The sequence below is a fragment of the Acipenser ruthenus genome, chromosome 41, assembly GCF_902713425.1.
Source record: "Acipenser ruthenus chromosome 41, fAciRut3.2 maternal haplotype, whole genome shotgun sequence".
Taxonomy (NCBI): domain Eukaryota; kingdom Metazoa; phylum Chordata; class Actinopteri; order Acipenseriformes; family Acipenseridae; genus Acipenser; species Acipenser ruthenus.
In genome coordinates, this window is record NC_081229.1 from 7,525,259 (window position 1) to 7,550,527 (window position 25,269).

The 25,269-nt window shown below is 44.7% G+C and overlaps 1 protein-coding gene across 4 annotated transcripts in view; it reads right to left on the bottom strand.

Annotated features, from left to right (window-relative positions):
• Positions 1 to 3,407: 3,407 nt before the first annotated feature.
• The window catches only part of LOC117971425 (bromodomain-containing protein 2-like), a 30,592-nt gene continuing 8,730 nt past the window's right edge, over positions 3,408 to 25,269 (bottom strand). For 3 of the 4 annotated variants that reach the window (XM_059010454.1, XM_059010452.1, XM_059010455.1), the window contains exons 2-12: positions 23,923 to 24,229; positions 20,131 to 20,268; positions 19,598 to 19,745; positions 18,961 to 19,151; positions 15,689 to 16,087; positions 13,542 to 13,670; positions 10,780 to 10,980; positions 10,059 to 10,300; positions 9,315 to 9,643; positions 8,051 to 8,179; positions 3,408 to 5,895 (exon numbers count right to left, since the gene is read on the bottom strand). In XM_059010454.1, coding sequence (XP_058866437.1) covers positions 5,765 to 5,895; positions 8,051 to 8,179; positions 9,315 to 9,643; positions 10,059 to 10,300; positions 10,780 to 10,980; positions 13,542 to 13,670; positions 15,689 to 16,087; positions 18,961 to 19,151; positions 19,598 to 19,745; positions 20,131 to 20,268; positions 23,923 to 24,204 — 2,319 coding nt within the window. In that variant the 5' untranslated portion in view covers positions 24,205 to 24,229 and the 3' untranslated portion in view covers positions 3,408 to 5,764. The remainder of the gene's footprint in view (positions 5,896 to 8,050; positions 8,180 to 9,314; positions 9,644 to 10,058; positions 10,301 to 10,779; positions 10,981 to 13,541; positions 13,671 to 15,688; positions 16,088 to 18,960; positions 19,152 to 19,597; positions 19,746 to 20,130; positions 20,269 to 23,922; positions 24,230 to 25,269) is intronic. The other variant, XM_059010453.1, reaches the window with a different exon arrangement.

A 25,269-nucleotide genomic window follows, 5' to 3' on the forward strand; every position in this document is an offset into this window, starting at 1 on the left:
TGGAGCTGACCATCCTGTGTGTGTGTGTGTGTGAATGTGTAGAGAAGATCTGCTGGTGTGAATGTGTAGAGATCTGCTGGTATGAATGTGTAGAGAAGATCTGCTGGTATAAATGTGTAGAGAAGATCTGCTGGTATGAATGTGTAGAGAAGATGTGCTGGTATGAATGTGTAGAGAAGATCTGCTGGTATGAATGTGTGGAGAAGATCTGCTGGTATAAATGTGAAGAGAAGATCTGCTGGTATGAATGTGTAGAGAAGATCTGCTGGTATGAATGTGTAGAGAAGATCTGCTGGTATAAATGTGTAGAGAAGATCTGCTGGTATGAATGTGTAGAGAAGATGTGCTGGTATGAATGTGTAGAGAAGATCTGCTGGTATGAATGTGTAGAGAAGATCTGCTGGTATGAATGTGTAGAGAAGATCTGCTGGTATAAATGTGTAGAGAAGATCTGCTGGTATGAATGTGTAGAGAAGATGTGCTGGTATGAATGTGTAGAGAAGATCTGCTGGTATGAATGTGTAGAGAAGATCTGCTGGTATAAATGTGTAGAGAAGATCTGCTGGTATGAATGTGTAGAGAAGATCTGCTGGTATAAATGTGTAGAGAAGACCTACTGGTATGAATGTGTAGAGAAGATCTGCTGGTATAAATGTGTGGAGAAGATCTGCTGGTATGAATGTGTAGAGAAGATCTGGTATAAATGTGTAGAGAAGATCTGCTGGTATGAATGTGTAGAGAAGATCTGCTGGTATGAATGTGTAGAGAAGATCTGCTGGTATGAATGTGTAGAGAAGATCTGCTGGTATAAATGTGTAGAGAAGATGTGCTGGTATGAATGTGTAGAGAAGATGTGCTGGTATAAATGTGTAGAGAAGATCTGCTGGTATAAATGTGTAGAGAAGATCTGCTGGTATGAATGTGTAGAGAAGATCTGCTGGTATAAATGTGTAGAGAAGATCTGCTGGTGTGAATGTGTAGAGAAGATCTGCTGGTATAAATGTGTAGAGAAGATCTGCTGGTATAAATGTGTAGAGAAGATCTGCTGGTATGAATGTGTAGAGAAGACCTACTGGTATGAATGTGTAGAGAAGATCTGCTGGTATAAATGTGTAGAGAAGATCTGCTGGTATGAATGTGTAGAGAAGATCTGCTGGTATAAATGTGTAGAGAAGATCTGCTGGTGTGAATGTGTAGAGAAGATCTGCTGGTATAAATGTGTAGAGAAGATCTGCTGGTGTGAATGTGTAGAGATCTGCTGGTATGAATGTGTAGAGAAGATCTGCTGGTATAAATGTGTAGAGAAGATCTGCTGGTATGAATGTGTAGAGAAGATCTGCTGGTATGAATGTGTAGAGAAGATCTGCTGGTATGAATGTGTAGAGAAGATCTGCTGGTATAAATGTGTAGAGAAGACCTACTGGTATGAATGTGTAGAGAAGATCTGCTGGTATAAATGTGTGGAGAAGATCTGCTGGTATGAATGTGTAGAGAAGATCTGCTGGTATAAATGTGTGGAGAAGATCTGCTGGTATGAATGTGTAGAGAAGATGTGCTGGTATGAATGTGTAGAGAAGATCTGCTGGTATAAATGTGTGGAGAAGATCTGCTGGTATAAATGTGTAGAGAAGATCTGCTGGTATAAATGTGTAGAGAAGATCTGCTGGTATAAATGTGTAGAGAAGACCTGCTGGTATGAATGTGTAGAGAAGATCTGCTGGTATAAATGTGTAGAGAAGATCTGCTGGTATGAATGTGTAGAGAAGATCTGCTGGTATAAATGTGTAGAGAAGATCTGCTGGTATAAATGTGTAGAGAAGATCTGCTGGTATGAATGTGTAGAGAAGATCTGCTGGTGTGAATGTGTAGAGAAGATCTGCTGGTGTGAATGTGTAGAGAAGATCTGCTGGTATGAATGTGTAGAGAAGATCTGCTGGTATAAATGTGTAGAGAAGATCTGCTGGTATGAATGTGTAGAGAAGATCTGCTGGTATGAATGTGTAGAGAAGATCTGCTGGTATGAATGTGTAGAGAAGATCTGCTGGTATGAATGTGTAGAGAAGATCTGCTGGTATAAATGTGTAGAGAAGATCTGCTGGTATAAATGTGTAGAGAAGATCTGCTGGTATGAATGTGTAGAGAAGATCTGCTGGTATAAATGTGTAGAGAAGATCTGCTGGTATGAATGTGTAGAGAAGATCTGCTGGTATGAATGTGTAGAGAAGATCTGCTGGTATGAATGTGTAGAGAAGATCTGCTGGTATAAATGTGTGGAGAAGATCTGCTGGTATGAATGTGTAGAGAAGATCTGCTGGTATGAATGTGTAGAGAAGATGTGCTGGTATGAATGTGTAGAGAAGATCTGCTGGTATAAATGTGTGGAGAAGATCTGCTGGTATGAATGTGTAGAGAAGATCTGCTGGTATGAATGTGTAGAGAAGATCTGCTGGTATAAATGTGTAGAGAAGACCTGCTGGTATAAATGTGTAGAGAAGATCTGCTGGTATAAATGTGTAGAGAAGACCTGGTGGTATAAAGTTTCAGGTTTGGGTGTCTTAAAGGGAATGGTAATGGTTAATACTCCCTGCTTGAACGGGAGCTATGACGGGGCTTTTATGGAGGAAGTGACAGGATTGGTGCCAGAAAAATTTATAAAGAGAATCTCTGGGAAAGAGATCAGGTTTGTTCCTCCTGACCAAGCAACATGGAGACTGGGAGTTCAACTTATGTGTGGAGTTCATCATACGAGGTAAGAAACACAGCAAGACTCAATCATTAGCTATAACTACAACCTCCAAACTATTATAATTCACAATCTGCCAGATTTCAGAACAGTTCTGTACACCCCAGAAGTGTCGTCACAGTAACCAGCTGACAAATTCCAAGGATTCTTTATGAACAGGATTTATAAGCGAAGTTTCTACAGGCAGCCCAGTCTCTTATGTGAAGTTTGTACAGCTAGCCCAGTCTCTTATGTGAATAGCTTGTAGTCAGCCCAGTCTCGTGTGAATAGCTTGTAGTCAGCCCAGTCTCGTGTGAATAGCTTGTAGTCAGCCCAGTCTCGTGTGAATAGCTTGTAGTCAGCCCAGTCTGTGTGAATAGTTTGCAGTCAGCCCAGCCTCTTGTGTGAATAGTTTGCAGTCAGCACAGTCCCTTGTGGTATGAGATTGTCGTGTCCTTTGACAGGAACACTCTGCTTTGCAGTCCTCTTGCACACCCAGTGCTCCGGAGAAGACACTTCTACCAGGAGAGAGACGGCACATGTGAACTAAAACAAGAGACCGTCAACTGTAAAACTTACATGAGACAGGGTCAACTGTGCAAGTTAACTGAAGTCCACACATCTTGGTTTAAGGTGTAGAGATTGGCACTGCAGTCCAGAAAGAAGAAAGAAAATGAGACACAAACACTATTTAAATAACTCTTTTATTATTATTTACACATTAGTTCTTTTCTTCATGAACACAACGACGGCCGTGACGTACAACTCTAGAATGGAATCCACAGGTTGGATTCTTTTAGGTTTTTTCTTTGTTTTTCTTAGAAAATAAATCCACTCAAGAAACACGCACAGGTTTACAAAAAAAAAAAAAATCAAATAAGACAAAGGAAAGTTGTCAATCCCCCTTTAAGAACATGCTGCTTCTGATTGTGCAACTGTTGAAATATATACAAGCGCTTCAATAAAATCTTTACTGTACACTTTCTTTATTCTACCACCCTGCATCAACAGGTGACTGTGCACTCTGTACATTATAAAACATTTTCTTCTTCTCTTTAAAATAAATAAAACTCCTCAAAGAAGAAGCAAAGGGGTGTGTGACAGCTGAAGATGAGGGCTGGGGCTAAACAAGCCACTCAAGAAACCAACACACTTTAATCAAGCCCCAGAAGGGTTGCATCGTGGATTTGTGTTTCTTTAATTGATCCTGACTGCCTTCGTTCAAGTTTTCTTACAACTATGCATATCAATATGACAATCTGGGTTTGGCATCAAACTGTGCTTATGGAATAAGATGTATGCCCACGGTGTGATGTATCCTGCAAGGCACTGAATTACACTCTTGACTCCTCAGTTCCTAATTCAGTGCATGTTAACCCACATTGTGATGGCACCCCAGTTCTGATTGGAGAGAGGTCTGTGTAGTGTTTCAGTGTGGGAGATGCTTGGCACTGTGATGTTCCCAAACACCAGGACTGAAGCATCATGATTAAACAACCCTATTGATGTGTGAAGAAGTAACTGATCAGATTGCACTGGTGATGCGAGCCACTCAGCTACTGAACACTCACAAGATCAAACAGTCACTTGAGCGGTCAAGAGTCAGACAGCTATTGCCATGTGATGTCACTCAGCAATCAATAGTCTAAACACCATTGCCCTCTGACATCACAGGTTTCCACAGTGGAAACAGCTCCCCTTGTGTGAGAAAGAGATTCTATTGAGCAATAAAGCACTCTGTGTCACTCTCAACCCCACAGCAGCAGTCTGACTACAAGCCTCAACTCCAGTCACCGAGTTCAATCCAACTGTGCTCTGGATCAGCCAGGACTTCAGTTTGGTTTTTTTAAAACAGCACTGCTTTTCTTTCATTTTTTCAGAGATTTCAGTAACACACACATACTTTTTTATTTATATATTAAGATGACTTATAACCCCAGATTCAGAACTCTGATATCAATTCTGTGTGTGTGTATTACACACACATATATACACACACAGAATTGATATCAGAGTTCTGAATCTGGGGTTGTAAGTCATCTTTATGGATACAGATCTGAACTGAATTCAAACTCTGTAGTCTACGGCAAGATAACTCTAGGACAACCAACATAGTTTGGAAGGAAAACTGAAAGCCATATCTGTTGATGTGTATTTCTAAACACACACACACACACACACACACACACACACACAGAACAACTTGCAGGGTATCTGAAGTCCCAGAGGGCGACACAGTGGAGTGTATTTCTGTGTACGGGAAAGCAGTGCAATTTAAACAGGTCCTGATTGAATTCATGCAGAAGGATTTGAAATCCATTAGAAACTACACACCACCTGAAAAAAAACAAAACACATACAGCAAAAGCATCCTGTCCCTCTACACCTCCTCCTTCTCATCTTCCTCCTTTAGAATATTTTTCTTTATAACAGAAAAAATCGTGCAAGGAGCAACTAGTCTCTCAATTGCTCATGGAGTCTCAAAACAACATTGGTGTCAGCAGTGAGCCAATTCTCCCAGCTAGCACACTGTGGCACACAGAGAGAGAGAGGCATTCTTCCCAGCTCTGTCAAGGCAGAGCAGAGGCAGGACTAGGATTCAACCTCTCCTCAAGTCAGAGTCCCTGCCTCTGTGCAGTAACACGGGCAGCTGCACCACTCAGAGAGGAGAGGAAATCCATCCATCTGCTTCAACTTCCTCCTCACTGGAAAAATAAACTGGGGAGGGCGTCACTCTTCATTACAGAAAGTGAGAGTCAGAATTCAGAGGCAGGGTAGTTAAGTTTCTGCCTATCCCTCTCCCCGTCTCTCTCAACTCCAGCCTCAAATCAAACTAAAATGAGCTGCATCAATCTCTCCTTTCTTTTTTTCCGCTCACGCGAGACCTCCCCTTCTGTCCGAGATGCTGGCTGGCAGCTCTCTGATTTGTGCCTGTCTCTCTCTCTGTGTCTCCCCTCCTGCCAGGCTCTGCTGGGAGGTCCAGTCCGGTGTTCCCGGGAGGGGAGGGGAGGGGTGCTGTCTATCGGGCTCGGTGGGGCTGCTTCAGCCCGAGTCAGAGTCACTGGTGTCTGAAGAGCTGGAGCTGGAGCTGGAGGAGGAGGAATCTGAGCTGGAGCTGCTGGCACTGAGGCGGGAGGCGGCCGGGTGCTGCTCTGCACTGCTGGGCTTCTCTGCTGCAGAGAGGAAGAGGGGACAGCAGTGAAACAACCAGCTTCTCAGCAACATTACATTGTATCATCAACATGGGAAGAGGCTATGAGACAGCAGTGCCAAGGGAAATTCAGAGTCAGCATTAAAACAGCTTCTAGATCACGTATGTTGAGTGTATCTATCAACAAGGAGAAATGACACACACAGCAGTGGGGACTGTACCAGGCATCTCCGGGACGTGTAAGATTTCAAACAGACAATTCTAAGAGATTTGGGGGGGGGGGGTCTTTGTGAAGCTCTGCAAGGGCAAGGCAACCTCATCACTGCTGTTCAATCTGGGGCTCAAGGTGCTGCTTTTGCACACAATGTGGGCAGGTAATGCAGCACAGCTCTTCTGGTGGGGTGAAAGGTTTATTTTGAAAAGGAGGTTTGCGGTCATCAGTGTTCATTTGTAGTACGGTGCACTCCGTTTAGAAGAATCACATCCGTCCTGGATAGTGTGATTCTTAAAAGCGGACCGATATGATTACTGTGGTAAGTGCTGCTGAATCAGTGTGTTAGTTTGAGAATGAAAGCTTTGCTCCCTGCAGTGTAATGGGTTGACCACTAGATGTCATGAGTTCCCACATGTATGCACAGGGACCACACTAAGCTAGTGCTCAACTGAGAGCTAGGTTTATTTTGTTTGTTTGTTTTATTTTGGTTTCCCCACCGCAGTGCAAGAAATAAAACCAGCACCAGTTTTAAACTGTAAATCAAGACTCCAGCCTGATCATTTACACTGTCCTCGGCCACGTCACATTACAATTAGCAAAAGCGCCTCCGCGTGTCAGCAGTTTAAATACAGCATACAAATGTCAATGGTGCTCAGTCACTGAGGACAACACATCAAAACAAGTCCTCATGGGTAAGCAGCTTGTTATATGATCATGATCACAGAATCCTATTTTACTGCAGTATACTTGAGAAGCGATCGTCTCATGCCTAGTTTAACTGCCGTGTGGGGTTATGTGTAATGGCCTTTGAAATAAAATGATATTACAGTATTTCACTGTCAGGACTACCACTGCATTAAGCATCTGTGGCTCACTTATTTTCAGTTGATGCAAATCTCTTTTCACTAAGTGGAGATGCAAAGCTCCGCAGTCCTCTCCTCTCACCGCGCTGCAATCCCACTCCCTCTACATGCATATCACACAATAACACTGCTGTACTCAGTATGTATTGAATGAATGTGTATTGAAACAAATGTTCACTAACAGAGAAAACAAAACATACCTGCACAATGCAGGGGCGCACTCACCTGTCTGATTACAAACAATGCAGTGTTTCCTGCATCACTGCACGATCCACGCTGCGTACGTGCCTAATCACGCAACATGTGACCAAATTCAAATTCATAAACGCAGCTTATTGGCTGTACACGTCATTGCACTTGATACAGTGCTGTATTACATGTAGTCAGTTTGCCACTAAATTATTCTAAGTGGAATGCTTGATTCTTACAAGCAGTTTTTTAGCATGGTTAGTATAGGAATGATTTGGTCCCATTGGTTTTGATCACTGTATGCGGTTGATTCTTACAAAACACAGTGCACTGTACTATTAGACCAATGCCATGAGTGCTGACTCCTGCAGGGATGCCAGCATCGCTACACTGTGCTTTAATCAGATCTTCACCAACGGGATTTTCATATTGCAGGTTTGTACATCTCTCTAACTATGTTGATATGAACATGAAGCTCCTTAACAGCAAAACTAACATTTTTCAGAAAGGGGTTTTTCAAGTTTTTTGAGCAACTTTAGTTATACCTGTAAGGCATAAGAGAAAGCACACTTTCTGAAGGTTATTGGTCAATCTGCACAACTGTATTTAAATATTGGGGAAGACAGAAATGCTAAATTTGAAGATTTCAAACACCTTCACTTACATACACATTCCTGTTTGTCAGGGCCTGGGAGTTATAGATTGTGTAAATATTTTACTGGTGAATGTTCAGTTAAACTGAGATTTTCCCAGTGCAATGCCAATGATACCTCCGTAATGTCAAAGACGACATTGGCAGACCATTTCTATTTGTACACATCCTGTGGTTGAATATTCCTTTGGTTTTCTGTGGTTTCTTGGCTGAGTTCAGCTGCCATTGTACTGTATTGTATATTATACTGCGGGCTCACCTTTGGTTTTCTGTGGTTTCTTGGCCGAGTTGAGCTGCCCGCTGACGTCCTGCAGCCTCTTCTCTAACTCTCTCTTCTTCTCCAGAGCCAGCTCCTCTCTGCTCTTCCCACTGCTCGGCTTCTTCACCACTGCACAGAAGCAGCAACACACGTCAATAAGGTACAGAACAGCACAGCAACACACACGTCAATACAGGAAGAGCACAGCAAGAGACTGAAGTGCAGTGCATCTGACACGGCGCATATTATATATAATAAAAATAATAGGTTTGCTTGTCTGTGACTTGACCCAGGGTTTGCTAGAAATGTGTATAGCGGGATCAGTGCTACAGTAATAGCAGAGCAAGGGGTCGTCTTCTTCCAGAGTCAAGCATATCTCTGTAGCTCTTCAGAGTGGAGGGTAGTGTTGGGTCAGTGTATAGTGTACAGTAATGGTAGTGTTGTATTCTCTGGAGCTCCTCAGAGTGGAGGGTAGTGTTGGGTCAGTGTATAGTGTACAGTAATAGTGCTGTATTCTCTGGAGCTCCTCAGAGTGGAGGGTAGTGTTGGGTCAGTGTATAGTGTACAGTAATAGTGCTGTATTCTCTGGAGCTCCTCAGAGTGGAGGGTAGTGTTGGGTCAGTGTATAGTGTACAGTAATAGTGCTGTATTCTCTGGAGCTCCTCAGAGTGGAGGGTAGTGTTGGGTCAGTGTATAGTGTACAGTAATAGTGCTGTATTCTCTGGAGCTCCTCAGAGTGGAGGGTAGTATTGGGTCAGTGTATAGTGTACAGTAATAGTGCTGTATTCTCTGGAGCTCCTCAGAGTGGAGGGTAGTGTTGGGTCAGTGTATAGTGTACAGTAATAGTGCTGTATTCTCTGGAGCTCCTCAGAGTGGAGGGTAGTGTATAGTGTACAGTAATGGCAGTGTTGTATTCTCTGGAGCTCCTCAGAGTGGAGGGTAGTGTATAGTGTACAGTAATGGCAGTGTTGTATTCTCTGGAGCTCCTCAGAGTGGAGGGTAGTGTTGGGTCAGTGTATAGTGTACAGTAATAGTGCTGTATTCTCTGGAGCTCCTCAGAGTGGAGGGTAGTATTGGGTCAGTGTATAGTGTACAGTAATGGTAGTGATGTATTCTCTGGAGCTCCTCAGAGTGGAGGGTAGTGTTGGGTCAGTGTATAGTGTACAGTAATAGTGTTGTATTCTCTGGAGCTCCTCAGAGTGGAGGGTAGTGTTGGGTCAGTGTATAGTGTACAGTAATGGTAGTGCTGTATTCTCAGGCTCACCGTATGGCTTGCGTGGCTTCTTCCTGAGGCAGGTCATGACGTATCTCTCCAGCTCCCTCAGGGTGGAGGGTTTGAGTGTCTCGAAGTCGATCTCGATCTCCTCTGGGTTGGAGTCCCTGAGCGACGGCTCCCGGGACTGGATGATGTGCACCACCCTGCCCAGCTTCTCCCCCGGCAGCTTGTTGATGTCCAGGCTGAGCTGTCGCTTCTCATCGTAGCTCATGGGCTTGGTATCCTCCTCCTCCTCCGAGTCGTAGTGTGGGATCGCAGGAGGGGGGGGCGGAGGGGGAGGGACCGGCCGCGAAGTCGAGGAGGACTTCCTGGAGGATCTGAGGAGAGGGAGAGAGAGAGAGATTTAAATATATATTGCACAGGATTTCAGAGGGAAACTGAACAGTACTAAAGAGGATCCGAGGGCAGGGGGAGAGGGGGAAGAGAAAGGTTCAAATATAAAACTGAACAGGATCTAAAATGGGAAAAAAAGGAGATCTGAATCTCCTTCAGACAGAGATGCTACAGAAATAAACGTGAAATATTAAACCAGCAGATGAGATGTTAACCAACAAATCATAGCAACACAGTGGAGTCTTCTACTGTTGCTACCAGCAGCTCCTGCACTTCAGAACAGAGTTGAGAGGCTACAAGTCTCTCTTCACACTCTCAGTAACACTGTGCCACACCAGCTCATACCCATGAGCGGAGCCCTGGAAGCTCCACCACTCCCCTGCCAGCCTGTGCACTCACTTGGTGGTCTTGCTGTTCTTCTTGCCCCCTCCACTCTTCTTGCCCCCTGTGCTGCTGCTCCTGGGGGTCTTGGGCACCTTGGCAGGCTTGGCCGGCTTCTCGCTCCTCTCCTCCTCCGGGGGCGGCTTGGCTTTGTGCTTCTCAGGCTTCTTCTTCTTCCTCTTCTCCTTCTCACGTTTCTTCTTGGGTTTGGAGATGGGGGCCTGCGACAGGGCTGCCAGCTGCTCATGCACCGCCCTCAGCTGGGGAGAGAGGGAACTGCGTGTCAGCACAGCAGCACTCACTGCCTTGCACACACAGAGCCCCTGCTATAGCACTGCATTGCACTGAACAAGGGCAAATCCACAACTTCAAACACAAGCACGGTTACAACCTTCACTGAAGGCAGACAAGTGCTGTGTGGAGGTCTTACCACTGCAGTATAGGAAAGAGGATTCAAAACAGCAGACCAGTAAACTAACAATTTGTCCACACACACTTTGTTCATTTATTTTCAGCATTTCTGTGCATAAAGGCAACATTATGGAGTTGCTTATCAGGGTCTGTGAAATCAGACAGTACTACTGAATTAGTTACATCTGGTTATCTTGCTGTACAGTTACTTAGTGAGAAGTTCAAATATATAAGAAGGTAAATTGCTTCATGAGCAACAGTTCTCATAATAAAAGTGCATGACAGTAAAGGTAATAGTGTAGTAATAGTGGCAGGTGGATACACTCACATATCTCACCTGCTCTTGCAGCTCAGCCAGCCGGTTGGCACGCTCCTCCTCGCTGTCTGAGCTGTCGCTGCTCTCGCTGGAGCTGGCACTGCTCTCCTCACTGTCTGACGAGGCCCCGCCCAGGGGGAGGGGCGCCAGGGCCGGGGGCGTGGTCTGCAGGGGCTCATCCGGCATCTTCGCAAACTTGAACTCAAACACATCCTGCAGGGAAACAGAGGAGTTACAGACAAGCCGATAACACTGCATTTACTGGAAACACAGAGGGGTTAGCAACACACATACACTGCATTTACTGGAAACACTTGTTGCTTGTTCAATACAAACAGTAAAGTGCTAGGTGTGTTTTTTTCTTCTGTGCTATGAAACCAGCTCAAGCTAAAAAGCCATTTCTCAGCATTGCATCGTTATTGGGACACATTTAAAACCGGAAAAGGCCGACCTTGAGTGGCCACCTGCGCTGGCACAGCTTCAATGAGCTGATCCAGGGTTCATTTTCATTAGCACCATTACAGCAAAAAGAAAATAAACCCAGTGCCCATTAAAAACTGATAGGACAGCAGGGAAGGAAATACAAATCCCATTGCATTGCAGTTTGATCCATTCCTGGTTTTACTTCCAGCTTGATTAGCCACAGTGTATAGGTAACACTAAGAGGTGTGTTATTAAACTCAAGCAAACTCAATAATGGCTCAAACTGCTATGCAATGAGTTTTCAGGAAGTTTAAAATCAAAGAAAAAAAGGTTGCAGCTGATCACTGATGCAGTAAACACTGTTGAGGAGCAGCAAAGAACAGCAGCCAAAATAAGAAAGAAATTGACAAATCTAGTGAGCAAAGGGAAATTAAAAAGGAAAAAGGAAGATGAAAAACCCTTAGCGGTCCATTTATTCAGCGCCTGTGAGGCGTGTCAGGTCCAATTTATTTTCACACGCGCAGTTTATTTTAGACGCGCTGTTTAAAAGTATTTTTTTCACAGTAAAACAGGTTTAAAAGGCCCTGCATATCAACAGGACACTCAGTACTGCATCTCCAGCCCCTTGTTCCCTGTATTTTTCACAAACCTCTTCATACCAATAAATCATCTCCTGATCACTCATTTGATCACCAAACTTCTCAATAATGTGATCCAAGTCATTATTTTATTACTATAACAACATCTAAAAAAAAGCTCTGCAAATGCCCATGAGCGCTGGATGCAGAAGCAGATATCTTGTTTGTTTATGGCCATGTTATCTCTGTGGTGCAGGGGTGATGTGTATTGCTCAGATCTGCCCCCCCCCCCCCCCTTTTTTATGGGGGGGGGGATCTTCTCTCAGCTCCTATCGCTATCGCTCTCACTCGGCCATTGAATGGTTTTCTTGACTTTTTTCGGAGAAAAAAACGACTAGAGACCTGTGCTTGTCATCTTTGTCGACGTTGGTCCGGAAAGGGAAAACTGAAATGTCGGACCTGGTCCAACATGGGACCGCAAAGGGTTAAAGTTGATTGATGAAAACCAAAATACTGACAGATCTGGAGCCGTGTAGAAGTGAAAGGCTGTACTTTGAAGTTCCATCCATCCATCCGCAAAGCCCTTCAGCTGTGTTATAAAAAGTAAACGCTGTGCAGTAAACGTATACTGATCTGTGCTGACTCTTCTTTCTACACGGCTGAAAATGAGTTTTGGCCGAAACGTATGTAGCCAGCTAAACACACTTTATCACCAAACTCCTCAATAATGCGATCCAAGTCATTATTTTTTTTATTACAGTAACATCTCAAAAAGCTCTGCAAATGTCTGTGATATTCTTTGAGCGCTGGATGCAGAAGCAGCTATCTTGTTTATGTCCGTGTTATCTATGTGGAGCCGGAGCTATGTGTATTGCTCATATCCGCCCCCCCTTTTTTTTTTTTCTTCAGCTTCTCTCGGCTCCTATCGGTCTCACTCGGCCACTGAATGGTCTTCTCAGCTTTTTCCGGAGAAAAAACGACTAGAGAACTGTGTTTTACATCTCTTTGATTATGTCGGACAGGGTCTGACATTGGACCGGAAAGGGAAAACTGCAATGTCGGACCAGGTCCACCATAGGACCGCAAAGGGTTAAAAGAGACATCATGTGATGAAAAATAAAACCCGAAAACTAGAAGCCTTAGTTAAAAGATAGACAAGTTCATATTGTCAAACAGAATGTTTTACCTGAGAAATCCATTAAAGTGAAAAAGTGTGTTGCAGCCCTGTGAAACTTTGATAAAACACAATTATTTATTTGCAAGGTGATTGCAATAGCGAATGAAACAGGCTCCATGTCATTTTTGGCATGAACACATGAAGCAGTGCTGGTTTGATTATTGAGATGCTGGTCCAGCTCAGTGCTGCACCGGCAGGCAGTGTTGGTTTGATTATAATGAGATGCTGGTCCAGCTCAGTGCTGCACAGGCAGGCAGTGTTGGTTTGATTATATTGAGATGCTGGTCCAGCTCAGTGCTGCACAGGCAGGCAGTGTTGGTTTGATTATATTGAGATGCTGGTCCAGCTCAGTGCTGCACAGGCAGGCAGTGTTGGTTTGATTATATTGAGATGCTGGTCCAGCTCAGTGCTGCACAGGCAGGCAGTGTTGGTTTGATTATATTGAGATGCTGGTCCAGCTCAGTGCTGCACAGGCAGGCAGTGTTGGTTTGATTATATTGAGATGCTGGTCCAGCTCAGTGCTGCACAGGCAGGCAGTGTTGGTTTGATTATTGAGATGCTGGTCCAGCTCAGTGCTGCACAGGAAGGTATCTCACCTGCAGTTTCCTGGCCATGGCAACTACATCGTGGTCCGGAGGGTTGTACTTGTAGCAGTTTGAGAACATTAACCGCACGTCCGCCGCAAACTCCTGAGCATCACGGTACTCCCGAGCATCCATCTTCCTCTGAGAGAGAGAGAGAGAGAGAGAGAGAGAGAGAGAGAGAGAGAGAGAGGAGAGAGAGAGAGAGAGAGAGAGAGAGAGAGAGAGAGAGAGAGAGAGAGAGAGAGAGAGAGAGAGAGAGAGAGAGAGAGAGAGAGAGAGAGAGACAGACAGAGAGATGAGGTACAGCCTTGCAGTCCAATACAAACAACTTCAGAAGCTCCACGATAAAACTTCATGTGCGTTTTGGCCAATTTTTCCAGTCCACTTTTGAGTACATAACCTAGTTTAAAAAATGCAAGCTGTAGGTAACATTTTCAAGAACAATTGCTAGGAACTAAAAAAGAAACCAGTGCAGGAAGTTCCAGTTGAAATCTTCCTCTGGCACCACCTCGTGGCCCAGGCAGGCAGTCAGCTGTAAGACACCTCACAGAGCCAGGCGGCTCGGGGCCAAGAGAAACCTTGGCAGCCGGGAGCTCGTCTCCGGGTCAAAACAGAGTGAGCAGCTCAGACTGCAACACCAACACACAGGGGACTGGGGCAGGGCAATGCAGCCGTCAGCTGGGAAACAGTGCAGCTTCAGGAAGCCCCAACGCACTGCTGTAGTGCAATACACTGCTGCACTGCAACACACTGCAGCACACCGCCATACACTGCAGCACACTGCCGTACTGCCATACACTGCAACACACTGCCATACTGCAACACACATATGGTAACAGCTCGGTTGCGGGTTTGCTTGTGAAAAAATGTGAAATCATTTGTACACATACATTTTCACATCTTGAATACAGTATTTTCATTTTCTGACGAGCACACAAATGTGAGCATGTTACATGGCTGAAGTAACATATTTGAAAGGCTTCGCTTAGCCACTTTCTTTTTCTTTTGAGAGACGTGGGCTATCTTCGGTTACCCTACACAGCTAGAAACAGTGAAAATAAAAGCCATCGTGACAAATATATATAAATATATATTGCGCCAGATAAAATTGATCCAGGCCAGTAAAAACACAAGCTCAGTGGCCCAAGGGGCCAGTAATTAAAAATCTAAAACGTAGAGCCCTGATGGGGTAGTGTGTAATATGAGAATCTAATGCCCACCAGGGGGGTGGAATGCTACCCCAAGGGTCTGCATTCAGTTCTCATTTCTCACACAGTACCTCATGCAGTATTTTTTATAATCTCTGGTGAGCAATGTTTCCCCGGGTGAAGTGAGCGAGAGAGAGAAGACAGCAGCTATGCGAGGTTCGGTTGGAATTGCTTTCAGTTTGACGGCTTGCGCTGAATACGGGTCACTCTGTTGCTGATGTCAATGAACGTGTTTCCTGAATCAACCAGCCATGTATTACGGGAAATATCAACTGAATGATCCCACTGAAAAAAATCGCTCACCAGTTATTGTCCTGTGCTTGCGTTGTGCTGCATGTGCCCTACCTTGCTAGTGCTGAGGTCCATGGGGTGTGCTGCACTTGTATTGTGCTGTACTGTTGTCCTGTGCTTGCACTGTACTGTCCTGTACTTGATTGTGCTATACCATACTGTACTGGATTGTCATGTGCTTACACTGTGCTGTGCTGTCCTGTGCTTGCATTGTGCTGTACTGTGCTTGTATGGTGCTATGCTGTACTGTATTGTCCTGTGCTTGTTTTGTACTTGCATTGTGCTATACCGTACTGTACTGTCCTGTGCTTTATTGTGCTGCATGTGCCTACCTTGCTGGTGCTGAGGTCCATGGGGTGTGCTGCACTTGTATTGTGCTGTACTGTACTGTCCTGTGCTTGTATTGTGCTGTACTGTATTGTCCTGTGCTTGTTTTGTACTGTACTGTCCTGTGCTTTATTGTGCTGCATGTGCCTACCTTGCTGGTGCGGCGGTCCATGGGGTGTGCTGCACTTGTATTGTGCTGTACTGTACTGTCCTGTGCTTGTATTGTGCTGTACTGTATTGTCCTGTGCTTGTTTTGTACTGTACTGTCCTGTGCTTGCATTGTGCTATACCGTACTGTACTGCCCTGTGCTTTATTGTGCTGCATGTGCCTACCTTGCTGGTGCTGAGGTCCATGGGGTGCTTGATGAGGTCGTGATAGTCGTGCAGCCCCAGTGCAGAGGCGTCGACGGGCTTGTAGAAGGGCCAGGCGTAGGCGGCGTGCTTCTTGGAGAGCAGCTCCTTCAGGATGCCGCTGCAGTAGCGCAGCTGCTCCGACAGCTTGCCCCGCTTGGAGGGCTGGTGCTGCAGCTGCGAGTCCGGCAGGTCCTTGCGGGGTCTCTTGATCGGCCGGCCGCTCTCCCTCCTCCGCGCCGGGACCTTCGCCGCCTTCCCCTCGGGGGGCAGGGCCAGCGGGAGGGGCGAGGCCAGGGGGGAGGAGTCAGCGCTGTGGGGCGTTGGCATGGCGATGGTGGAGGGGGTGGTGGTATCAGCCTTCCGCTTCACTCCCTTCTTCTGCAGAGACAGAGAGACGAGTGAGCGGCACGCATTCCTTCACAGTAAAGGCAAGGTTCAAATATATACATGGTGGTGCGAGACACACTGACTGCATGTTCAACAAGTTAACAGCAGGCATGCACTGCAGATCAGCAGGAGTCCAACAACTCCACTCCCTTGGTGAAGTCTGTCTGCTTGGAAGTGTACGGCGTTAGTTTTGATTTGAGTGCAAGTTATGAATGGAGCTTGTATCTCAACTTCAATTCAATTTGGGTTTCCTACCCTGTAAGTAAGTGAATACGTACGTGTACTGCGTCTCTCCTTGGTGTGTGTGTGTGTGTGTGTGTGTGTATTTCTGTATGCAGTGTAACTGAACACATACATATACTGTCTCTCTCCTTGAACGTGTGTATTTGTATACAGGGTTGGGGTTAATGCCTGTTTTTCAATTCTAATTCCATTTCCTTTTTAAAATCAATTCCTAATCCCAATTTCCTTTCCCTTTTAATTCCAAACACATCATTGATCAAAATTGCAGTGTTTGTATTCTGTTAATCAGCTTGAAATCAGTTCAATTGAAGTCACTGTTAGTCAGTTAAATTGGTTTCAAATGAAAGCAGTTGAACAAATCACAACAATGTCTCTAAAATACCAATTCCTTCAAGAGAAATGGAAATGGTTGTAAAAAAGTTCTTGCAATTGGAATGGAAACAGGAATTAACCCCAACCCTGCTGCATGGTTTGCTCAGTGCGAGTGTCTGCATTGGGGCTGTGTGTGTAGAGAGGTCGTGCTAGCTTTTCTGTTCATGTGTTCCTGAAATACACACGCCCAATACCATCCATCCCATCCATTACATATACATTTTAACACAAAGGCTAAGAAACTCCAGGGACGTACATTTTGGTTCATGTTTATAAATGTTTAAACTGTGGCATGTAGTAGTTTTAAAAAAAATTCTGTGTGTATAGATATACATATAAACAGACACACTTTTCTTTGTTATATATACTAACAGCAGACCGTTCGCAGGACAGCGAGACAGGATTCTAAGCACTGTTTGCCTTCATCTACGTGTGTTTTAATTTTTCTGCATTCCAATAACAGCATCGCCGTGTCTTTTAAGCGAAGATTCTTGAAAAACTGTACATCCCTGCATATGTTTTTTTTTTGGGGTTTTTTCCCCCCCCCACACAGCACATCTTGCCGTCTCGATAAACAAGCCACGGACACTTCATTTCCCCACTCAATTATAAGAAATGATTTTTCATTTGTAGTACTCTTAGTCACAAGTAGATGTCTGAGATGCAGATGAGCAATCTTCTTCATGAGAATACCTTGAAGATGCTGACTGCTTAGCAAAAAACCTCCGACTGACAACAGACTTGCTGTCAGTGTGCACTCTGCAATATTCATTTTTAGGCTTAAAAAAATCTGTAAGGGCATCCCTGTTAAACTAGTGCGGAAATAACAAAAGAACAAAGTTAAATTAGGCGACTGCAAAAATGAATGAATGAGTTAACAGCAAGACTGGGATGAACAATTCACATAACTTGTCAGCTCTGTTTGAAATAAAATTAAAAGGGACCAGAATTAGGCTCAGGCAAGATATGAATGTAAAAGCAAAGATTGTTTTACAACTAACAGCTTTTTCTGAGTTTAATTATGTAACAGAATCAGCTAAATTTGTCACCTGATTAAAAATAAAACCCAAAAACTTCAAGCCCTACTAGTGTGTGTGTTCGCATTTACTTGTTTTATTTCTTAGCAATATGGACCTCTGTTAATATGGGGCATAACACATTTTAAAATAAAATACAGTGCATGGCGGGATACTATCGTATGAATTTCCACTGTTCATTGTGCTGCTAGGAACTGTAACTGAACTATTCGAATAGCTTTAGTGTGTGTATGTGCATTACACCCGACTAAACATGAAACGGTACTTCAGTGTGGACGCTAAAGTTCGAGCTGAATTAAAGTTTGAGTACGGTTATGTAGTGTGTACAGGGCCTAAAAGTAAATATCCTTAACCCTTAGCGGTCCATTTATTCAGCAGGTCAGGTCCAATTTATTTTCACATGCGCAGTTTATTTTAGACGCGTTGTTTAAAAGTATTTTATTTTCACAGTAAAACAGGTTTAAAAGGCACTGCATATCAACAGGACACTCAGTACTGCATCTCCAGCCCCGCCCCACCCATCGTTCTCTATTTTTCAAATAACTCTTAATGGTACATACCGATAAATCATCTCTTGATCACTCGTTTTATCACCAAACTCCTCAATAATGTGATCCAAGTCATTATTTTATTACTATAACATATTAAAAAAACTCTGCAAATGTCTGTGATATTCTTTGAGCGCTAGATGCGGAAGCAGCTATCTTGTTTATGTCTGTGTTATCTATGTGGTGTCGGGTCTATCAGTATTCATGAGATACGCCCCTTTTTTTCGGCTTCTCCTCTCGGCTCCTATCGGTCTCACTCGGCCATTGAATGGTTTTCTCGGCTTTTTCCGGAGAAAAAACGACCTGTTTTTTGCGTCTTTGATGATGTCGGACAGGGTCCGACATTGGACCAGAAAGGGAAAACTGCGATGTCAGACCAAGTCCGACATAGGACCAAAAAGGGTTAATATTTCTGTGTAAGCCAACTATGAGGCTTACTGCTGCCACCTACAGGACTGGAATGTACCCTTTAGCAAGCAAGTATTTTACTGTCATTGCTGCAGTGTAATAGATATGCAGTGTGTGTGTGTGTGTGTGTGTGTGTGTGTGTGTTTCTCTCACCTTGGTGATGGGCCGTGTTTCTCTCACCTTGGTGATTGTGTGTGTATGCAGCCTCTTACCTTGGTGATGGTGTGTGTGTGTGTGTGTGTATGCAGTCTCTCACCTTGGTGATGGGCTGTGTTGGCGCGGTGGGCATGCTGAGTATCTGCTGCGGAGGAGACAAGCTCTTGCTGAGGGGAGAGGTGTCCAGGATGGTGGCTGGGATCTCAGGGGTCGGGGGGGAGTACAGGTTAGTCTGAGAGACCGAGGAGACTGCAGGCACCTGGTGAGCCGTCGTCATGCCCCCAGAGAGAGCTGCAGCACAAAGAGAGGGGCACAGTCACACACAGGGCTCACACAGCAGCACACTGCATCAGCCAGCAGGGTCAGTGCAGAAGCACAGTCACACACAGGGCTCACACAGCAGCACACTGCATCAGCCAGCACGCTCAGTGCAGAATAACAGTCACACACAGGGCTCACACAGCAGCACACTGCATCAGCCAGCAGGGTCAGTGCAGAAGCACAAACAGTCACACAGCTCAACTCAACTCCCACAGAGGCATTCAATGACCAAGACGCAGTACTATAATATTTTGTTTTCCAACTAATTCAAATTGAAAAGTATATTAGTTTACATTTTGAATGACTATCTGAACATGAAACATGCTTGCCCCAGCACTGATGATCATCATTTTCCATTGGTTTTACCCCTCTGTATTCTCTTTCCTCTAGACCGAGCCCCGCCCCCAGCTCCTCACCTGCTGGTCTGCGCCCCTTGCCCGGTTTGCCCGGCTTGCCCCGCGGTGCTGGGGTGGGCAGCTCAATCTCCTCCTGGGGCATTTGAGCCACTTTCTGGAGGAAGACTTTCTCCAGGGACTGAGCCATCAGGACAATGTCGTCCGTGGGCTGCAAAAACACAAACGGGTTAATTTACCTTTACAAGCAATTCGACCAGCTAGTCCATCTGTAAGGACCCGTCTAGTGTGGTGTGTTTTTAAGAGACCTCAAGACTGTGTGTTTGTCTCACTATGTTAAATGAAACTTGAGAACATGTAGTGTTATCAGCAGGGCGTCTGTGTCCAGAGTCGATTGCTTTCAGGAGAGCTTGGGTCTGATCCTCTCACCGGGACCCTCCAGACCACTCACATCCCCCAGCAGAACAGAGGGGAGGGGAGCTCTCTCTATGAGTGAGGTCTCTCACCTTGCATAAGAAGCAGTGTGTGGGGTTTGTGTAGCTGTCTGTGTGTGTGTGTGTGTGTGTGTGTGTGTGTGTGAGATCAGCGCCTCTCACCTTGTTGTAGATGTAGCAGTTGGTGAACATGGTGTTGAAGTCCTGCATGCACTCACTGGCGCTGCGATAGTAGTTGTTCTCAAGCCGTTTCTTTATCGTCCCCATGTCCATAGGGTGCTTGATGATCTTGTGATAGTCCTGAGAGACAGGGGGAGGAGGTGGTTCATTACAGGCATTATAAAGGAGAGCCTCCTGAACACACACACACACACACACACACACACACACACCTTGCAGCCACCTCCAAGGGCTGGAATGCTCTTACACAGCAGGAATGAACTAAAACAACCCTGCCCAGGGTTACTGTGAGCTCCTCAAAGCTTGGTACCTTAACAGATTGCGCTCAAACCAGAAATAGCTCCAACTGTAAAGCAATAGTATTCTTAACCCTTAGCGGTCCATTTAATCAGCGCGTCAGGTCTAATTTATTTTCACATGCGCTGTTTAACTTTACACGCTCTGTTTAATGGTATTTTTTTTCACAGTATAACAGGTTTAAAAGGCACTGCATATCAACAGGACACTCAGTACTGCATCTCCAGCCCCGCCCCACCCCTTGTTCGCTGTATTTTTCACATACCTCTTCATAGTCGTGCATACTGATAAATCATCTCCTGATCACTCGTTTTATCACAAACTCCTCGATAATGCTATCCAAGTCATTATTTTATTACTATAACATCTCAAAAAGCTCTGCAAATGTCTGTGATATTCTTTGAGCGCTGGATGCAGAAGCAGCTATCTTGTTTATGTCCGTGTTAACTCTGCGGTGCAGGGTCTATGGGTATTGCTCAGACCCACCCCCCCCCCCCCCCCCCACCCCACACCCCACGGCTTCTCTCGGCTCCCATCGCTCTCACTCGGCCATTGAATGGTTTTCTCTGCTTTTTCCGGAGAAAAAACAATTAGAGACCTGTGTTGGATGTCTTTTTGATGATCGGACCGGAAGGGAATAATTGTAATATCAGACCTGGTGCCTTTTAAACCTGTTTTACTGTGAAAAAAATATTTAAACAGCGCGTCTAAAATAAACTGCGCGTGTGAAAATAAACTGGACCTGACGTGCCTGACACGCGCTGAATAAATGGAACGCTAAGGGTTAAGCGCAGCTCCCCCTCTATCTGAAGAGACACAATTGTCTCCTGAACTGATCCTCTAAACCCAGCAACACTCAAGCCTCTCTAACCGCTCTCCTATTGGACAGTGAATTATTTGTTGCTTTTTTTTTTTAAAAAAAAAAAACAGCCACGGCTCCTAGGGCCCTATGAAATCTGCGTTGTGGAGAACACGGATGGAATCACGGAATTCAGAGAAAAAAAAAACGGAATTAGGCACCCGAGGACATTACCACAAGATCAGTTTAAACAAACAAAATGTATATTTAAAAAATTACACTGAAACAGCGCGGTGTTTGTAGGACAAGAGGCTTCAAGGAGCACACGTCATGGGAATGCATGCTGTGTGTTTTTATTTTTGCACCTCTCAGACACCGCACACGACCGTGATTTTAACTGTACGAAAGCGCTGCCTCTCGTGCCGCTTCACTTGCTAGTTATCGTTATCGCTTGGGGGGGGAATGGAGTAAATTTAAGTTATAACCAGTGCTTCATTTGTGCGGGGCACAATACTCTTTCAAATAAACCTGTTGTGATTTTGAACGTGTGATTCTTAAGGATGGTATTACTGTCATTGCTTGCACCCTTTTGGACCAGCGATAAATTCTACAAAGCTGAGCAATGAGACACTGACAGCAAAAGGGCAGGGCAGTTTCCCAGTGATGTTTATAAATCTGTGGGGCATCATCGGTGAAAATAATTCACTGTTCAAGCACGTTACATAAATGCAATCATGGAAAATAAATAGAAACCTTTAAGGACTTAAACAACATTGTAGACTATTTTTAATGTCTGTATTAAAACACTAAAAGCACTACTCACACAGCCTGCTACTACAGTACAGTCCCTTTTGAACAGGAAGATCCCAATGTTCACACAGAGAAGATTTATGGCAGTGAAGCCATGGGCATAGCAGTAAATATAGAATTGATCACTTGGCTCCCTGCCTATCCATTTGCTTTGGAGCACCCCAAACTGCACAAAAAAAATACAACCCATTTTTTAAAGTTAACAATACTATTTTTCAATACAAATTAGATAAAACAATACTTTTAATTCAATGAACATGAACTCAAACCAAATGGAAAAAGCGAAGCCTGTAGATTTACAGTTTTGTGTTGTTTACCTTGCCTGCAGTGTGCACGAGTTCATTTAAATAAACCTAATTACATTTTTTAAAACAGTAAAAACAGAAATCCGAAAAAAATAAAATAAAATCTGAACAAATTAACACGGATTCCATGGGGCCCTAGGCTCCTATTGCTAGCCCTGAGCTGCAAGTACGCAAGCACAGAGATTCAGTCCCTGCATTTCTACACAGGGTGTTTAGCAAGGCTGCAAGGGAAGGGCTTTCTGCACTGACCAGGGCTCTGTACTTCAGAGCAGGGTCTTCAGCTGTTACCAGAGTCTCACACCCAGGCTAGGGAGGAAATAGAATGCACTTTACCAGGAGTCTGGATAGACAAGCAGAAATGGGAACCTATTGAACAGTTTTTTTTTCAACTGGGGGTTTGGGAGGGGGGGGTGACAATGTTTCAGCGGTTGTAAGTGAAGGATAGTCCTATCTATTATTATACTCCATATGAAGTCATTGTCATTACTGTATTAATATTTGAATTGTTCTAATAATCCCACAGGCAGATTGATCATGGCTGTGTCCACACAGACATGCATACAAAGCAATAGAACATGTTTTGGTAACTAGGATAGGTCTATCAGAGGATCCACACTATCCTCGTTTATAAGCTACAGTATTGTAATGGAGGAGGTCTATCAGAGGATCCACACTATCCTCGTTTATAAGCTACAGTATTGTAATGGAGGAGGTCTATCAGAGGATCCACACTATCCTCGTTTATAAGCTACAGTATTGTAATGGAGGAGGTCTATCAGAGGATCCACACTATCCTTGTTTATAAGCTACAGTACTGTAATGGGAGGTCTATCAGAGGATCCACACTATCCTTGTTTATAAGCTACAGTACTGTAATGGGAGGTCTATCAGAGGATCCACACTATCCTTGTTTATAAGCTACAGTATTGTAATGGGAGGTCTATCAGAGGATCCACACTATCCTTGTTTATAAGCTACAGTATTGTAACGGAGGAGGTCTATCAGAGGATCCACACTATCCTTGTTTATAAGCTACAGTATTGTAATGGAGGAGGTCTATCAGAGGATCCACACTATCCTTGTTTATAAGCTACAGTATTGTAACGGAGGAGGTCTATCAGAGGATCCACACTATCCTTGTTTATAAGCTACAGTATTGTAATGGAGGATGTCTGTCAGAGGATCCACACTATCCTTGTTTATAAGCTACAGTATTGTAATGGAGGATGTCTGTCAGAGGATCCACACTATCCTTGTTTATAAGCTACAGTATTGTAATGAAGAAGGTCTATCAGAGGATCCACACTATCCTTGTTTATAAGCTACAGTACTGTAATGGGAGGTCTATCAGAGGATCCACACTATCCTTGTTTATAAGCTACAGTATTGTAATGGAGGAGGTCTATCAGAGGATCCACACTATCCTTGTTTATAAGCTACAGTATTGTAATGGGAGGTCTATCAGAGGATCCACACTATCCTTGTTTATAAGCTACAGTATTGTAATGGAGGAGGTCTATCAGAGGATCCACACTACCCTTGTTTATATTCTTGTGTACTCACAGGCAGGCTGAGCCGGGACGCGTCCACGGGTTCGTGGAAGGGCCATGCGAAGTGGTGTCTCCACAACGCCTTGATCATGGCTCTCTGCAGGAACTGCAGCTGGTTGGTGAGGCGGCCGGGTCGGCTGGGGCTCCTCACCTCTGGCTGGGGGGGCGGGGGGGCAGGGTGAGGGTTCGAGTGGGGCAGGGCGGGGCTCTCAAACCCCTCGAACAGCAGAGAGGGCTTCCTGATGCGCTTCCCAGAGCTGTGCTCCGAGCCCACGCCCACTCCCACAGCCAGCATGGCAGTGCCAGCCTCCACAGGCAACCTGCAGACAGAGAGGGAGGGAGAGGTTAACACTTTAACAGAAGTGTTCAGTTTCCATTCGAGTACCTGGAACTTCAGGGTTTAACACATTTAAACTGAACACATACTGGCAGGGCTTGTAACCATCCAGAAACACCATCTACAGCAGGTACTGCAACACATACATCAGTGTGCAAGACTGGTTGAAACACTGCAGGATATGAACTGGCAGATCTATGAAAGTTCTGCAGATCACATCATCACAGATACCTGCCAAAACATGAACGAATAAGCTAGACCTGCCAGAAACAACAAGGACCCCAATTCCAGTGAATTCCATACTGCCTGCAGGGCTTTCCCAGGTAGGAAGGCATGACATCACCGAGTCACTCTGTCAGTCAGCCGTTCTCAAAACACACAGCAGCTCTCCTGCAGAGGACACGAGGCTCCTGCCTGAACTACACACTGCATTGGTTAGCATTAGTTAGGGTTAAATGAGACCTTGAAAACAAAAATGAATCAATGCACCTGTTAGAAGTCAGAAGATAAGGTGTGTGTAGTATTTATTTATTTTCTAAAAAGACTAAACCCCCAAAGCAGAATTGCTGTATAAAAACAAAGAAGGTTGTTAATAGAAAAGTCCAGGTCTGATTTCAGTGCCTTATCCAGGGCGACTTACAATTGTTATAAGATATCACATTATTTTTACATACAATTACCCATTTATACAGTTGGGTTTTTACTGGAGCAATCTAGGTAAAGTACCTTGCTCAATGGTACAGCAGCAGTGTCCCCCACCTGGGATTGAACCCACGACCCTCCAGTCAAGAGTCCAGAGCCCTAACCACTACTCCACACTGCTGCCAGCACATTTTATAGAAAATGTGCTGCACTTGGAAATCGGCAGTCACAAGAGCAGCCGATCAATGTATTTTCACAGGACATTAGATTTGAAATACACTTGTGTGCTATATGAAGCCTCTTCCTCAGAGGAAGGACGGGGTCCTCTTGTAAATCAACACAATGCACTGAACCCAACCCTGTATTTTACCCTGTATCCCC